At 34.6% G+C, this 18,293-nt stretch overlaps 1 protein-coding gene and 1 pseudogene across 1 annotated transcript; one reads left to right on the top strand and one right to left on the bottom strand.

Annotated features, from left to right (window-relative positions):
* The first annotated feature begins 10,979 nt into the window (after nucleotides 1-10,979).
* Nucleotides 10,980-13,996, top strand: LOC108756585 (annotated as a pseudogene).
* Nucleotides 13,997-14,224: 228 nt separating this feature from the next.
* On the bottom strand, nucleotides 14,225-15,505 carry LOC108756586. Its single transcript, XM_018500500.1, has 3 exons — nucleotides 15,298-15,505; nucleotides 14,994-15,196; nucleotides 14,225-14,697 (listed from the first exon to the last, which is right to left on the bottom strand). The coding sequence occupies exons 1-3, from the start codon at nucleotides 15,371-15,373 to the stop codon at nucleotides 14,650-14,652; spliced, it is 327 nt and encodes a 108-aa protein (XP_018356002.1). The 5' UTR covers nucleotides 15,374-15,505; the 3' UTR covers nucleotides 14,225-14,649.
* Between the last annotated feature and the right edge of the window lie 2,788 nt (nucleotides 15,506-18,293).

Consider the following 18,293-nt stretch of genomic DNA (forward strand, 5'->3'; position numbering starts at 1 on the left):
GGGGTATCGATTATGAAATGGGATACAGGGGTATGTGTCTAAGACAACTTTCGTCATCGACCATTTGCCGGATGTCCAATAGGTTCGAGCCACATGTCATTTATTGCTCACAGCCGCTGTTTCATTTTATAATCCTAATCTGTTTGTTCTTCCCGTTCCTCGGGATAAGGTTCGCCTATTTGGCACTTACTTCCAATATCTAACCCAACGTTCTGTCTCGAATGGTTTATTAGTTTAAAATGTTATTTGGCTTGTCGCTACTGTTTCAGATGGTCTACTGGTCACTAATTTTTTGTGATGACGAAAGTTTCTAGTCGAAGAAAAGAACCGTGGAGTCCGGACGTAACATATACTTGACACCTTTTTTTACATTAACTAAACTGAAATTGATATTGGAAATCATACAATTGTTAATTATAAAATTGAATAATGTTAATAAGTATTCAACAGAGAGAGGTATTCTTGTAATTATTAATTACTCAATTAATAACATTTTTTAATTTGTAATAAAATTTGAAACAAAATTATACATTGAAAAAAAAAGTATTATAGTAATTAGTACGTAATTTACGTTCGTAATAAATGCTGTTTTGAAAAGTTAATATTTTTAAAATTAAATAAAAGTTAGTTGCATTAATATAATTAATGTGTAGTGTTCATGTGATTAATTATATAATTGTCGTGCATAAAAGAAATGGAGTAAATATAGCCATACATAATCAAATAAATGTAGGCATAAATGCAACCAAAGTATTAATTTAAACAATAACTAACTGTAAAAATAATAAGTAACTAATTTTTCTTGAGAGAATAGAATTTTCACAATTTGCTTGTAGCCATGCGTCACAACGCAATATTAAGTAAGTGGCTCCAAGCGTTTGGTAGCCATATTTTAGCCGAAGTGCTCCGAACAATACGCATGCGCATTTGAATGGCAAATACCATATAACATAATAATATCTTCCATGAGAAAACAAATTGATATCATTTAGCATGATATCATAAACATAAAAATTTCAAGAAATCTCTGAAATATCTTAAAGAATTCTCTTAATAGATGCCTCTGATAAACGATTATTATAAGATATCATTTGGACATTATTTTAAAAATAACTAAATGTTTCTTCTGAAAAAGTTCTCTTAAAATGTTTATTCTGACAAGCATGCTGTCTGGGTATTTGAGCCAACACAGGATGACAATGTGTTGGTTCAAAATGTGAAAATTGTTTATTTAAATCAACATAATCAATTATAATCGCAGACGTTTCGATCCTGTTTCGGATTTTTATCAATGTTCCATATAAATTATTAACAGAATTCAATCATCTAAGAATAGTAATGTAACAGTAATATCATTACTATTCTTAGATGACTGAATTCTGTTAATAATTTACGTGGAGCATTGATAAGGATTCGAAACGTTTGCGATTATAATTATGTTGATTTTGTGACAACCTAATTTTCGTTGCTCGGATTAGCTCGCCGGAAATGCAGGTCAGGAACGAAAGAGGTTCAAATTGGAGAAAGAGTATGCGTATAGTGTTAAATGAAACAGTGACAATTTATTAATATATATAGAAAAAATGATACTGAGGTACAAGATGAAATAATTTCGAATAACAATATGATACAAAATGAAATAGCTTTAGTCGACGCCCGCCCCATCCCCCCAGTTATTGTCGATCGCTTGAACGGAAATGCAGATGGAGTTTTCCTTTTCGAAACGCCCAGCGGAGACACACGTCTCCGCATTCTAAAAAGATTTTTCTGAACGCCATGCATGCGCGTCGAAGGATATCTACGTCATTCCAACAATATTTTACTATTTCTTGTTTGAAATCAAAATCGAAATTCGAACGCGACATTTCCTCGTGCTGTAAAACGCTCGTGTTTCTAGGGTTTTATTTGTTCGGGCAAATAATATCGAGCGTCAGGTATTGGTCCAATATAATTTTGATTTTGCAGCGTATTAAACAAATGAGGAAAAAAATCTTTACCCAGAGTATCCCGCAGCCCGAAAGTTTTAGGTAACTTGGATAAACGCATAGGTATGTATAATAATTTGAACTGTCAATCGTCGTCCAGAACCGGGTCTCCTTTTTCACGCCGTAAAAATATAAACTCTGAAACTAAGAAGGAAAAATAATGCACAATTTTTATCAAGAAATAAAAAAAAATGTATTATTCTCAACCCGCGTCAGGGTTCCAATTTGTTTACTATTTATTAGTTCATTTCTTCTAATCATCTTTCTAAATAAGGCGCTAATCTATTCGAATGAAAAATTTATTTTTATGCTTGTTCGACTTGCAGATATAGTATACAATATCGCTAAGTTTCCTAACTACAAAATATATTCTTCCTAATTGCGCTGTAACTTGGGAGTTCTCCCTTTCTTTCTTTCGGGATTATATAATTACAATTTCTGTCCTTCCTCAAAATAGATCTGTTTGGCTTTGAAATCCTACCAAGTTTTTATTCGTGAAGATTTGATATCTATTCATTTCCTTACTCCTTCATGAATTTCTTCCAGCTTTTTACTTTTCCCAAGTAATTTTCCGAAGAACCAATCTCCTCAGTTTTTGATGGATTACTGCGTAACAAATTAGTCGGTAGACGGAGATCTTGAGCAAAATAAACCTCCGCTGCAGTCATTCCAGTTTCGTGTTTGGATGATCTGTATGCCAACAGATATAAAGGAATCCACCGATCCCAGTCTTTTTGATTTTTGGAGATGAATTTTGTTAAATAGAGTTCAAGATGGTTTGATGCTGACGTTCTATCTGTCCGTCCGACTGTGGATGCAAAGCGGTTGTCTTCGTTTTCTTTATCCCTAGTAAACGTGACAGTTCGCGAAAAATTTTCGATTCAAAATTCCTCCCCTGGTCAGTATAGACTTCTAGAAATACTCCGTGGCTGAAAATAATTTGATTTAGAAAGGTTTCTGCTATAATTTTAGATCTGACATTCTTTAGCGGGAAAGCTTCTACCCACTTAGTAAAACAGTCGACAGCGACGAGCAAATACCTATTTTCAACAGAAGTTTTATTGATAGTGAACCGAGAACGTCCAATTTGAACTCTTTCAAATGGAGCTCCCACATTATATTATATGTCTGTAAAGATTTTTCTTTATCGGGAGGGGATCTTTTTTAGCTAAACAGAAACATGTTTTGCATCATTCTTCTTCATCCTGTTTACATGTCGCCTCTAATATAATAATAAAATCACCTCTATACTTTGTCAAGCGTTTTATTGATGCCAAAGTGCTCACCTACAGGAGATTTATATAGCTCTTCCAAAATTTGTGTTATAAGTTTTCTGGGCACAATTAATTGGAAGATCGTTTTCTTCAGATTAGGGGCCTCTCATTTCTTGTAGAGCACACCGTCCTTAATTTCGAGAGAATCAATAGGACTAATACACCTTGGTAGAAACATCACTTGCCGCCACTTCTTGCTTCTCATGAAAGACGATCTCATGCCCTCTTCTTTTGATAAAAATAAGCAAATGCAGGGATCTTCCATTTGCTCCTTATGTCAATTTAAGTGTCTTCTGCAAAAACCATTCTTCTAACATAACTTTTCTGTTTTGCGAGTTCTTTTAGTTCCACGTTAGCAGAATAGCGACATTGATCACTCGCGCAAGGCCGCCTCGACAATTCGTCTGCGTTTTTATGAGAAAGATCTTTACGATAATCAATCTCAAAATCGTATTGTTGTAGTCTTTCCATCCAACACGCCAATTGTCCTTCTATTCAATTGTCTTTAAATGACAACAGCCATTTAAGCGAAATGTGATCCGCCCGAATTAGAAACTTACATCCATACAAATAATGATGGAAAGATTTCACTAATCGTACTAAAGCTAAAAGTTTACACCGCGTGATGCAATAATTTTCTTCGGTTTTACTTAATGTTTGACTAAAATATGCAATCGCTCTTTCTATATCTTGCTTCTGCGATAGGACCGCGCCAATTCCCTCATTTGAGTTGATACGCGTCAGTATCTAAAATAAATTCCCCTTCTGTTTCAGGGAATGCTAATATCGGCGGAGAAGTTAAAGCTCGTTTTAAATCGTTAAAAGAACTTTGATATTTCCTTTCCCAAACGAACTTAGTTTGATTTTCTGTTAATACAAAAAGTGACTTTGCCAATGAAGAGAATCCTTTTACGAATTTGCGATAATATGAACAAAATCTAAGGAAACTCCTTAAATGTTTTTTATTTTGAGGGATAGTCCTTCACAGCACTTATTTTCTTCGGATTTGTAACAATGCTCTTCGCTGATATGATGTGACCTAAATATTTAACTTTTTTATTAAAGAAAACACATTTTTTTGGATTAATTTTCAAGTTTGCTTCCCTCAAACGATAGATAATCTTTTCTAGGTTTAACAACATTTCTTCAAAACTTTTACCAAAAATAATCACATCATCAAGATAATTACTAAGCAAATTTTGAAAAGATAATCTTTCAAAATCTGCTCCATTGTATGTTCAAATGTAGCGGGGGCATTACAAAGACCGAAGGGCATAACTTTAAACTGCCACAATTCGTTACTAATTGGAAAAACCGTCTTTTCTTTATCTTCTGTACAAATTTTAATTTGTCAGTATCCACTTTTCAAATCTAACGTAGAAAATCAATTGTTATCTGATAATTGGTCGAGTATATCATCTATCCTTGATAAAGGGTAAGCGCTATTGCGTTAATTTGCGATAATCTACACAGAATCTTATTATACCGTCCTTTTTAACTAGTACCACTGTCGAGGTTTATGAACTGATGGATCAATTATCCTTTGTTTTTCCATTTCCACAATAATTTCCTCATTTGCAAAGGGATACGACGAAGTACCTTGATGGGAGAAGAATCTTTCACATTAATAACATGTTCTCCACATTTACAATTCCCCGCAATAACATCATGAGAAAATACATCATAAAATTCGTTTAGAAAATCGGCAAAGTTTTTTTTTTCGAGATTCCCCAAACAGCGCAAACTCTCCTCAAAAAGCGTTACCAAATTCGACGGAACTCCGCAATACTATCTACGCAAGCGCATTTGAAATCAGTATCAATATCAGAAACTGATCCGAGAAAAATGCAATCAAAAATTTTGTAAATTAAGTAATTTAAGAAAATCGGCACCCAAAATACAATTATCATTTATTTCGGCTATTAACGTTAGTATCTCAACACAGTATTTTGCAAGTCGAACTTTTACTATAGTTTTGTATCTAATTGGTACTTGTTCCCCCATAGGGTATTTAACATTACAGTTGTCAATTATACTCGTAATTTTCAGTTTATACGATTCAATAAAATTATTATTTATAATGGAAATATCAGAGCTCGTATCAATTCTAAGAAGACAAGGTTTATCATTTACTTTGCCTTCATAACAAAAATCTTTCACATTATCTTAATTCTATTCTTCCTGAAAGAACATTGGTTAATACAACATATAAGGACAAAAATTAATACATCGGTTATTAAAATATTGTTTATTTTTAGTAGAATAAGAATACTTTCTGAAAGAATGTAGATTAGCACAACAATTATCATAGCAAATACATGGCTTATTTTTAGTGTCACCAAAGCACAAGCCATTCAAATGGTAAATATTTTTCGGAAATTTTTTTATTTCAGTCGAGCTTTTTCCGTAAAGCTTAATTGTTTCCTGTTTCCCGTTTTGCCAGGACACTCAGAACGGAAATTCCCCTCCTTTCCACATTTTCAATATTCTTTATTATTATATTTCTATTCCCCTCAAAATTTTTATTCTTTGGAAATCTTTTAAATTTATTTCCATAAATTTGTTCCCATCTCTGTCTTTATTTTTTTCTTTAGTTTGATTCTTTTTTTTTTTTAAATAAAATCATTTCCTTATTTTGTTTCGAAATTTAAATTATTTTCTTTTTTATGTTGAAAATTATTTTCTTGAATCAATTTAATTGCCTTCCCTCTTTTGATTGCTATCCTTAACGACGTTATCCCCTCCATTTGGAGAGTCCTTTTTACGAATCCTTTTTCCGAATCGGAAAGAGCGGAAACAAATTGTGCGCACCCAATTTTTCTAACTGAATCGGGACACTCTGGATATGCTAACTGTTATAGACTTTCTATGTCAGAACCCAAAGAAGTGATATTTTCTCCGAATTTTTGTTTTCTATTAGTAAATTGCGAATAATAGTTTTATAACGAATACGTCTCTCCAAAACGCATCTCCAATTTCGACTTTATCTCTTCGAATTATAGGTTCTCTAAATTTTGCATGCTTTTCAAAACTGCACGCGCTTTGCCTCACACACGATACCAGCGGTCTTTATTTCCTCTTTCCAACGGTTCGCGTGGGCGATGAGATTGAATTGCGCGAAAAAACTCGCGTAAAGGCGCGCCTCCGTAAGTGTCGGATTTCAGTTTTATACATGCCTCCCCGCGAAGCAGTGCAGACGGATCGAAATGATCGATACTCTCGACCGAATGCGCAGACAATATACGATGATTCACAATATTTGTGTATCCAGCGACATTTACATCGAAGTTAATAAAGTTAACAACGCTCGCGATAGAATTCATGTGATTGACAGTGCGACGGAATCAGGAAAATTGACAACACTCGCGACAGGATTGGCATGCATAATGTCACTCGAGGCACAACGAAATGACCACCGACGCGGGAGGGTGGATTATTATTGGAAATATTATTAGAAACTTAGCTGAATTGCAGGAATCCTTCGCAGTTTTTTCTGAAGTTGCGCAATCTCGATATCCCTTTGATGCAATCGCCGCAAATTCCTCCTGTCATTGCTGCTGTTATGCACCTTCTGCGTCTCGCTGTTGCAACGTTTTCGTAAATTCGGCTCTTGTATGACGTTGTTCCTCGCGCAGCTGTTGTACCTCTCGTAGTACAGCTTGAAGCGTCGATGCGACGGAAAAAGCTTTCTCTGAAGCTACTCGCTGAACTGTCGCTTTCATCGTTTCCAATTCTCTGTGCTGACGTTTCCTTTCCATTTGAGCTCTTTTTCTCGTAATGATTAGCGAACGAATCATTACACGATTCCGGACAAGCCCCCAAAATGTTACGTCCGGGCGTCCGGCTCACGGAGACGTTCTCGCGTACGTGTTCACTCCTGCCCGCAGAAATGAACAACACGGATATAATAGAAAAAAACAAGAAGATTTTATTGTGAAATGAACACAGAACACAGTTTCATGTAAAGCTCAGATCACATGAACGAAGAGAAGATAAGCGAATCGAGAGACATGTTCGAGCGCAGCGACAGCTCACATCTAAATCTGCCAATCTTGTTAAATAACGTAGCCACATGTCACTGGGCAACGCGACTTTCAGGACTTCATGAGTGGCGATCTACGATGTTGGCACGGCACGGTCGTAACAATATTATACGATGTTAACATTCGTTTCTACAATAGATATAAAATATATTTTTATCTCTTTTATTATTTATGATAATGTGACAGCAAGTCGTAGTTTAGTTGGAAGTGGCGTTCGAATGCTTCTTTTTATCAAATAAGATTGTACTAGATCTACTAGAATATTGACCGTTCCGGACACATCCGAAATAAGGAAAAAAAATTCTTCGTGATCCGTTTGTTTAAGATCTTTCATTAAATTAATATAAAAACCGAGTGAGGCTCGATTGCGCACATAATCGATCGGACATAGCAGTATCTCCCAATTAGACATGCATCCGATCGGACACATAGCGTTGCATTAGGATACGGACTCGATTGCATCCGGACCTGATTGCACACAGATTCGATTGCGCACAGATCCGATTGCACACGGATCCAATTGTGCATAACCCGATTGCACACAAACTCAATCAGACGCAATAGTAATCGAAAAAACGGGGAAAATATTAATAGATGATGAAAAAACATAAATAGTGTTTATATATCCAGAAGCGACTCTCATCCTCCCTCCCCCCTGCAAAGGGCGCATAACTTCTATAATTATACTGTTGAAATTAGAAAATCTGTCATGTAGACAGTATGAGGTGACTAGTACTTATTAATTCCGAACCAAAAAAAAATAACACATCCTAATCGCTTGGGGCCTAACTGCTCAGAAGTTGCAGTGTCTGCTTGGAATATTTCTAACCCATGAAAACAGTGAGGTGTGAGAACAATCTGTGTGCAATCGGGTCGGTGCATGGGCAATCGGGTGTTACGTCCGAATTGAGTTTTTTTTTATTTCGCGATTTTATGTTTCCTGTTTTGGGGTCAATGCATTGAAGCAATTTACCCCGGGGTTAGGAGATCAAGTGTGCGATTAAGATTCGGTGGGGAGAGTAGGATAATTGCTAGGTAGGGTAATCTCGAAGCCGGTGCCGAAAAGCTCGCAAAGCTTGTAGGCTAGTTTACGCGGATCACCCTTTTTAATATCTCGATAGTCGGGAAATCGATAAGTGATCTCCAACGGTTGGAGGGAATACCCGTTTTTATTAGGTGAGGTTACCGTTTTTTTCTGGTCTAGTAACTGCGCCAATTTCTGGAAGTGAGGGAAAGGATCGTGGTTTGAATCAATTGCTGTTTTGATTTGATACCTTAATCTCTTCTCTTTTTTTCTACGTCCGCCTTTGATAGGCATAGAAATAACGCGAAATAATTATCGTAAATCCGAAAAATTGTCGTTAGACGGGAGCCACGCTATTGGCAGCGACAACCCTTCGGATTTTGACTCTCTTTTGAGGAATTGTTATTAGACAAGGGGCCACGCTATTGACAGCGACTGGTCACAACAATTCCTCAAAATAATGAACTTTCCGCAGAACAGTTTAGACGGGGGCCACGCTATTGGCAGCGACAGTCATACCGTTCTCGGATACTCGTTAATGAATTCGGAGAAGAGAAGAGATCCAGGTTTCAGCCGAATTATTTTAGTATAAAGTTTAATAAAGAAAAATGGTTACAACGTAGGAATAAGTTTAGCGCGAGGATAGCTCTTACCCAGAATAGTTTTTACTTTCGCTCTTAGTTTTTCTCTCTGCCCGTTTCTGCCTTTGGCAGCTCCTTTTATACTATAAAAAATGAGCATGGGAGTGTCCTCTCAGGGCCAATCAGCACTCCTTGAAATTTGGTAAGACCTATGCCCGCGTTTGTTTTCCTTAGGGCAGCAGGGCTCCGCGCAAGCCCCACTCCCGGCACTGCGAGTCTTATCTTAATAGCGAGAGTCTTAATAGTTTATAAAGATTCGGTCTTACTTAACTAATATCCTTATGCGAGGCGAAATGCGATGACATATTCTAGATTATATTATAATAATACATATTTTAAACCGTTACCGTCAAAATACATATTATATCTTATACTTCGTAATTCTTGAATAGATTTTAGTTTCATTAATAAAAGGAAAAAAATAAAAGATTCGTCCTCGCAGTTGGAAGGTCTTAATTTTTACTATGTTTGACATACTATTGTTTGACATTTTTCTGGATAAAGGCTCTCAACGGAAAAGATTATCGGTTAGATGTATTTTGTCTACGTGACGCATAAGGCGTACGAGCGTGAGCTATCTGTTTGCTTCGAGTGTTTACGAGAAGAGGAACCGAATAGGCCCTTCCTAGAAAGGGACGGCTACAAAACCTAAACTAGAGATACTAAACTAAAGATAAGATAAATCGTATATTTATAATAAAAAAATAGAGGGTTTTGTCGGGATATAACACGGATCAGATAATTTCTGATGAAATGTTATAAAATCTAAAAAATTTAAAATTATATTTTTTTTAAATTATGGGATGAGAAATTTCAAAATATTTTAGAATTTACTTGTATGAAAAATTCTGAGAGAAAATGTAAACTTTCCGAATATTTCTGAGTATTTCTGAAAAATGTTCCAATTTGTATAAAAATTATAAGAAAAATTTTCACTAGGGGAACATTTCATGATCTACTAATTGCATTTCTTTGACCAGGTGGTTATAGGCACCCCGTAACAATTATTGTGAATATGTATTGGGCGCATCCACATTCTATGACGAACTTCTTCCTCTTGATATACCATTACTTTCCATATTCCAAACAATCGTAGTATGTGACGTCATCTAGCTTTTCATTGTTAAAGTGTTTGCTTCATCTTCTTCCACTTTTGCTATCGATTCCATATTATAAATAATATTACGTCAGGATGTTTAAGATTTGTTCCAACACGCTCCAATACGTTCGCGTCACCGGAACCAATATGGCGACTAGATGTTCGCGGCGCATTAGAGCATACTCTAAAGAGCAATTAAGAGCACGCTCCATTTACTTTACCTCTGAAGGTGGTGCAGTTGGAGTACGTTATGCGTAATGATTGAGAATGTGTAGTGTTGAGAGAAGTATTTCATGGTTCTTACAGATATCTTAACCTATGTTCTGTAGTCAACTTTAAATTAATCTTCGGTCCATCAGGCAGAGCGACGCTTTTTTTGGCAGATTTGTTTGTTTCATGTAAAAACACAGCTTAATTTCAAAATCGGTGAGGAAGACAAAATTCTTGAGCATTATGCTGATTCTACAATGAGTCGGTAGTCAGAAATTTTAAGTCTTAACCAGTTTTAATCTAAATAAGTGACTATGATTTTTTGCATCTACTAATTGTTAATTGTACAGCGAGTCGTTTAGCTAATGATTTGATTAATGGGAAAGAATAAAGTCGAATTTGGTCAGTCTTAAGAAAATCGATAGTCTTAGTCATACAAGTTGGCCAACTCCACCGATTCATCGATAAGACTTAGGACTACCGACTACCGACTCATTGTAGAATGAGTTTTACCCTCGTAATATTTTTATTATGTAATTAATAATTGTAGTAGTTCTTGTATAATAATAATTATTATTAATATAATATAATAATAATTGTATAATAATAATGAATGCTGTACTATAATTAATGATCTTCTTGTTATAGTATATAGTAATCTGCAGCAAAAGAAACCATTAATAAAGCTAATTAAAAAATTACAATGATACATCCTACAAGTTCTAGTTCTTCAACAACAAGTTTCACAATTCCAAAGATTTCATCTGCAAATTTTGGGCATGCAAATAATACCTAAAACGATATCATTTAAGTTCCAAACTCTTGCCCCTTCTTCTGTTGTAACTCCCACAATAGGCTCGCACACACATTATCTTACAAGTGTACCATTGAATTTGAATTATTGAATAAGTCAAGTTCTTTCAAAATCCAGACTCAGACTGTAACTCATGAGATTTCCTTTTATTACAGTTCCTACAATAAGCTCTATGCAGCACATACCTGCAATTGTGCCTTCATTGGATTCTTCGATTATAGATTCAGATGATGACAAAAAAATACTTCTGTTTTCAACAAGGATGGCCATTTTATTTGGGATCATAAAACTACAATGTTGTTTTTCACAGAATATGAATAGCATGAAAAAAGCTGCAGAAAAGAAAGTATCAAAGTAAAGAGGCTATGTTTCAAGCAATAGAGTCATTTGAAAAAAAAGAGTTACGTAAATGCTGTTAAACATTACATAAAAAATAAATTTAAATTGTTGAAGAAAAAATGGGACAAATACATTCAAAGGACTATGAGAAAAACTAGTTCTGGAAGAGGCATGAAAGTTCTTTTATATGAAAAGTAAGTTTTTAGTTTTCTGTTTTCTATATCTGACTGACACACGATATATTTTTTTCTACTGAAATGCTTGCGTTTTAATAAATTACTGAAATTGTTCTACACAGAACACAGAACTTCTAATAATTTATTGAAACACAATTGACAGAAAACACATTATGTACTACAGGCTTTATTGTAAATATAATATTTTTTAACTGAATATTTACAGTTAATTAAGTTACTGAGTATTTTTCTTTTTCTTTTGTGTTATTTTCACTGTATCCTATATATTTAATGAATAATTAATGGATTATAATATTATAATGAATAATTAATAATTAATGGATATATATTTGTCCTTGCAGTGAAATGATAAGTATATTTGGAAAAAATCACAGTGGAATGTCACCTTTTGTGGCTGGTCGCAAAGAAATTGTTTCTCAACAAGAGATTTTGCAAAAAGTCAGTCAAACTTCATCTGAGTAAGTAATAATTATGGATTGGAAATTATTTTTGCTATTACTTTTATAATAAATAATTTGGTAATAATGTTGCAATTTTTTTATAATGGTAATGGTAACTAATTAAAAGCTAAAGTTGGAAAAATCTCTTTCAAAAAATAACTTATCATTATGCATTATTTATTGAAAAAATGAAAAATGTAAAAAAGTCCATCAGAGCCTACATCAGCTATTCGGATGCATAGAAAATTCTTTATTTTCGTGTGAATGTAAACAAAACTCCCTTATAATCTCCTTTATATCACTTTTATCAGAAAAGATCAAAAAATTTTAAAAGTGGGCCAAAAAGATAGATGTTTGAAGACGCGCATAAATGAACATAGAAATCACATAAATTGAAACACTACACAGCATTCCGTAATAACAGAACACAAAATTAGTCATCCATATAATTTTGATTGGGAAAATGTCAAAATATTAGACGAGGAAAGGATGCTTAATAAAAGTCTGATTTCGGAAGCGATTCATATAAAGCAACAGAAACAGAGTTTGAATTTATAGAATGATACGTATTCTTTAGACCCCTATATATGAATTTGTTTATGGAATTATGACGTTGTTTTTACCCCCTTTTGTTCTTATTTTTATTTTTATTTCAATAACATGACTTTATTATTTTGACTCTCATGTATATAATTTCGATTTATATTTTATATTGATAAGAACCCGAATTTAAAGATCAAAACGTTTATTTTATCTTCTGTCGAAACCTTTACATCGAGTCGCGAGAAAACGTTTACATGTAAGTTGATATAATTAAAATTTAGATAAATGATTTTAATAATTCTCTAATTTTTCGCTTTTCATGTTTCTTTTGAATGATTACATAGCAAATGTGACAATCTGATGAGTGATGTGATTCTACTTCTATTGACGCAATGTATATGACTTTGGTTTTACTTGATGTAAGTTTTTACATTATTATTGTATAAGTTAATATTTTTGATAATCATTGGGCTAGTCATTACATAGCTAATTTGGCATTTGGATAAAGAAGAACGAACTGAATTGTCGGGAATCATCAACTTTGTGTTACTTATGTAATTTCTATTTATATTTTATATTAATAAAAATCCGAATTGAAGGATCGAAACGTTTATTTTATTCGTTTTATTACATTCACACGAAAATAAAGAATTTTCTGTGCGAACAGCTGATGTAGGGTCTGATGAATTTTTTCACATTTTTCACTGATAGATTCTTTCGAACCTCATTTTATATATTTATTGAAAAAATGAGTTATTTTTTTCAACAAATAATGCATAATAATGACAAATTACTTTTCCAAAGTGATTCCTAACCTTAGCTTTTAATTAGTTATTGTTACCATTATAAAAAATTGCAATATCATTACCAAATCATTTTTTATAAAAGTAATAACAAAGTGACTTTTTATCCCTGATAATAATTATCTCTTTAAGATGAATGTTTTTTCAAACTGCATTTCTTCAGATAAATAGTTAATGTTTTTTGTTATAAGAATGTAAATGAAGAACAGTTTTCTATCGAAGTACATTCGCCTCTTTCGCTATCAACGATTAGCAACAAACCTTCATCATCAGCGAATAGCAATAAATCATACACAACAAGTAGCAATTGTTCATCTTTCATAAATATGAAAGCAAAAGTATGAGATGGCAAATTGGCACTTACTCTACAATCAGTTAAGGAATCAATCTGTACTATATTTAAAAAAGAAGGTGATGTCAAACAAAATGCACGCACAAAAATGTTGATAGAGCTTCAAAAATGTAATGAATTACAAAAAGAGTTAAATATTATAATATTATCTTGTAAAAGCAACTTCAGCTACTAGAGAGAATAGAAAAAAAATATACTCAAAGCAAACAGAATTATCAAATGAAGAATTATTATAAGAAATTTATTATTATAAAGACTGAAAACATTGATTACAGTTTATGAAAATGTTGATTTTGTTTTAAATGTTTATTTAATAGAAAAAGAACTATTAAGTGAATTATAAAACTTTAAAAATATTTGTTGCGTTTATATTAAGTCATAATGTTGACTTCGTTTGAAATATTTATTAGGTTATAAAATTTTTTTGAAAATATTTATTTTCTCAAATTGCACGCTACTAATTACAAATTAAAACGCAAGATTATTTTAATATACTTTTACTTGTTCAGTTACCTTTGAAACAGTTGTCGACACAGTTCGTCTCTGAGATCGCGACCACATCGATCATCAATTGGATCTTCAGATCTTTCTGCTACCAGATGGTGTAACAACGCTTGTGCATTTATATCAATATATTTGTCTTCAGGTTCTTCGGATTCTTCCATGTATTTCAGATCTAACAATAAGTCAAATTGTGAAGGATGCAGCAAACCAGGATGAATTTAACAATAAATTCCATATTTCTCAGTTTGAGAAAATATATTTGTCTGAAGCACTGTTTCAGCTCTCCAAATCCATGCTCCACGGAGATTCTGCACTGGCTGTGCGATTAAAATTTCTTTGAGCCTGCATTAAATGTCCGTTATCTCGATATGGAGTAATTAATTAAGGCAGGCATGGATAAGGAGTATTCACCAAGAAATATGCTTCCATCTGAAATAAAATTGTATTTGAAAATAACAACAAAGATTAAGGCTGACACTCCATGAAGCCGAAATTTACAGCAGGACGAAGCGCGATCAATCACAATCGCAGAAAAGAAAACAGAGTAATGACTGCAGAGTTATGATTGATCATGCTGTTCTGTTTCGCTATTAATTTCTGTTCACGGAATACCAGCCTAAATGTGTGATAAAGTATACGTACTCATGTATTTTAACGGAATTGAAAAGCAAAGGTATTTAATCAAAACATAATTACAATACAATAACTGACGAATGCGTTTATACCTTGACAAAGTGCTGGCAAGTCTTCAGCCAAACTAGAAGTACCCTCGCATTATGCACTGAGCCAGGATATCCAACAAACACATCTAAAAACTTTTTCTTCTCATTAACTGTCCCCTGCATGTGTATAGAGAAATAATGCTTTCTGTTGATGTAGACCACTGAATTTTCAGAAGATTTATCGATATGTGAATCATCAATAGATGCTGCAACCGAAAAGAAACACATTAAATGAGTTAACATTACACACTAGATTACAAATATATTAATCCATATTAAATACATCGAAGAAAATTCAGATTTTTACCAATTACTCCTGGAAAATCGTTATTTTCGAAATAGTGTCTTTGCGTTCTTTGCTTGTCTGCCTCACATAACTTCATTCCTCATTTCGTATAAAAACTGTGTGACCATCCGTAACATTGATTCAAGAATATTAAAAGAGATATTGAATCTATCAGCAACTCTGAAGCTCGCACTTTGATGTCCAGCAAACTATAGAAAGGTGAAGATGTATTTTCCCGTTGCAAAAAAACAGATGATTTTATTATTAAAATCATCATATTGAAAAACTCATTGAAAATGAATGACGTTTTCAATAGTATTTTATAGCAAGCTGAATGAATTTTTGCCAATGGTAATATTTTATCACTGGCTAGTAATGTTTTCAATGGTACATTAATTTTATAGTTTTATTGCTAGAATGAGTATTACCAGGTGTACAAGTATGAAATGCGGATTTTTTTCCAAAAAAAAACACGTTAAATTCGGAAGAATGATAAAAAGAGCTTTATTCAAAATATGCTCCATTGCTAGTTACACATTTTTCCCATCTTTCGGGCAATTTGTGGATACCACGCCAATAAAAATCTTCCCCCTTTGCCGCGAACCATTCATCGAGCCATTTTTTCACATCTTCGTACGAACCAAACCGCTGCTCAGCAAGTGCGTGACCCATCGATGCAAACAAGTGGGGTAGAACTTCCCAGCTGAGTGCTTCCAACGTGTCGCGAACCGGTTTTGCCGTATGTGATGGAGCATTGTCATGAAGAAAAATGACTTTGTGTTGTCTCTTTTGGTATTCTGGTCTTTTTTCAAGCAGCGAACGGTTCAAATCGATCAATTGTTGTTGGTAGCGTCCAGCATTAACCGTTTCACCAGGTTTTAACAGCTCATAATAGACCACACCCTTCTGGTCCCACCAAACACAGAGCATCGTCTTTCTGCCAAAGCGATTCGGTCTTGCGGTCGATGTGGATGGTGCGCCTGGGTCTACCCATGATTTTTTGCGCTTGGGATTCTCAAAATAAATTCACTTTTCATACCCACTAATGATACGATGCAAAAACGACTTCCTTTTGTATCGTGCAAGCAAAATTTTTGCGCCTCTTCATCTGCCTGCCGTCCAACTCATGCGGTATCCATCTTCCGGTCTTCTGAATCTTTCCCATCTCTCGTAGGCGATTGGAAACAGCTTGTTGACTAACGCTCAATTGCTCTGCGAATTGTTTTTGTGTTTGTGAATCATCTTCGTCCAACAATGCTTGCAATTCCACATCTTCGTACCTTTTTGGCGGTTTTCCGTGTTCCTTGTTTGCAACATCGAAGTCATCACTTTTAAAACGCCGAAACCATCGTTCACACGTATCTTGCGATGGAGCATGTTCACCATAAGCTTCTCGAAGTAATCGGTATGATTCAGCAGCAGTTTTCTTCAAATGAAAACAAAAAATTAATGCTGTCCGCGAATGCTCTTTGTTTGGTATAAATTTCAACATATCGAACACAGCAACACAACACTATGCAAACACTTTTTCAATTTATCACTCGTGCGCGTCTGACACTTGTTGATGGCACTTCAAAATGGCATAACAGTCAAATCTTTATACCACACACTGCATTGATGCGCCATCTGTTTTCTCAAATCCGCATTTCATACTTGTGCACCTGGTATTATTGATTAATATCTTATTCCAGAATGCACATCATAAAATTATGATTAAAAAAATTTTTCCCTAAATTCGGGAACTAATTTTATAGTGCTGCGAAGCGGTCATTCATCCGGTTACATACTGCCATGCGTTATCCTTGACTTCTGAAATCGTATGGAAACCGATGCATTCAATGATACGAATACCTATATAATTATGGATGTATAGCTATGATACATCTATTCAATATATGGTCCTGATAGAAATTTGTCCAGTTTAACTAAATTGTAAGACAGCAACACGAACACGTGTATAACTTCCGAAATCGTAACGTTTCAAAAGGGTAGGGAATATTGTCAGAATCAATGCAAAGGAGGGATAATCTATGAACTCCTTGGAAAGAAAGGGCGCATAACACTAATGCCGTGTACAACGATATTAACTAACGAGATCCTTTTATTGTCAAGTCTGGTAACGGACTGTGTCTTGTACAAACACATCACTACGTATCTCCCCTTCTACTCCATTATCGCAATTCACCCAATCCCGAAAGGGTATCGTCGACAGGCCAATGACAAGGCACGGCCAATCGTATGCGGTAATGGCAGATTGATCGGAACAATCAGTATGTAGTACATGTACAGTGTTAATACATTGTACTATAATGTACACTTTTTGTACTGCTACCATATAGTTACGCCGTACACCGCAACCTCGTGGCAGTACAGTAATAGTACGATAGCGATATTTTATGCGAGTTTCGTGAGATATCGCACACTTGGTTATCTGGAGTAATATTTTAATATTGAAAATTTTATCACCGGTCAGTGATAAAATCTTCAACTTAGATCTTTGAATAAAAGCAAAAGTGATAGGATGGCCTTCCGCAGCCCTAACAAAATGGGCAAATACATAAGAGTCCAGAAGGATTCTTGTCCCAGCACATCGAAAAGCAACATTGTTTATAAAATTTTATGTAATGATTGTGACGCTTCTTACGTTGGACAGACGGGCAGGCAATTAAAAACCAGGATTGCCGAACATCGTAATCATATTAGACATAAAGCTTCTGCCCGCTCTGTCATCACCGATCATAGGTTGAGTCACAATCACGATTTTCAATGGGACAATGTTCTGATATTAGACGAGGAGCTTTCGTATAGAAAGCGTTTGATTTCGGAGATGCTACATATTAAAAAACAGAAGAACAGTCTTAATTTACAGACTGACACCGAGGGTCTTAATAAGGCATATCTGCCGATTATAAACAAAGTCTGACTTTCGATCCTGTCGACCCGTCTCCTCTCTCAGTGCGTCGCGTGCCGTTTTAGCGAGCGGTCGGTGTCACGTGCGATGTTGACATGTCTGACTT

Source organism: Trachymyrmex septentrionalis, unplaced genomic scaffold (assembly GCF_001594115.1).
Source record: "Trachymyrmex septentrionalis isolate Tsep2-gDNA-1 unplaced genomic scaffold, Tsep1.0 scaffold128, whole genome shotgun sequence".
Lineage (NCBI taxonomy): Eukaryota > Metazoa > Arthropoda > Insecta > Hymenoptera > Formicidae > Trachymyrmex > Trachymyrmex septentrionalis.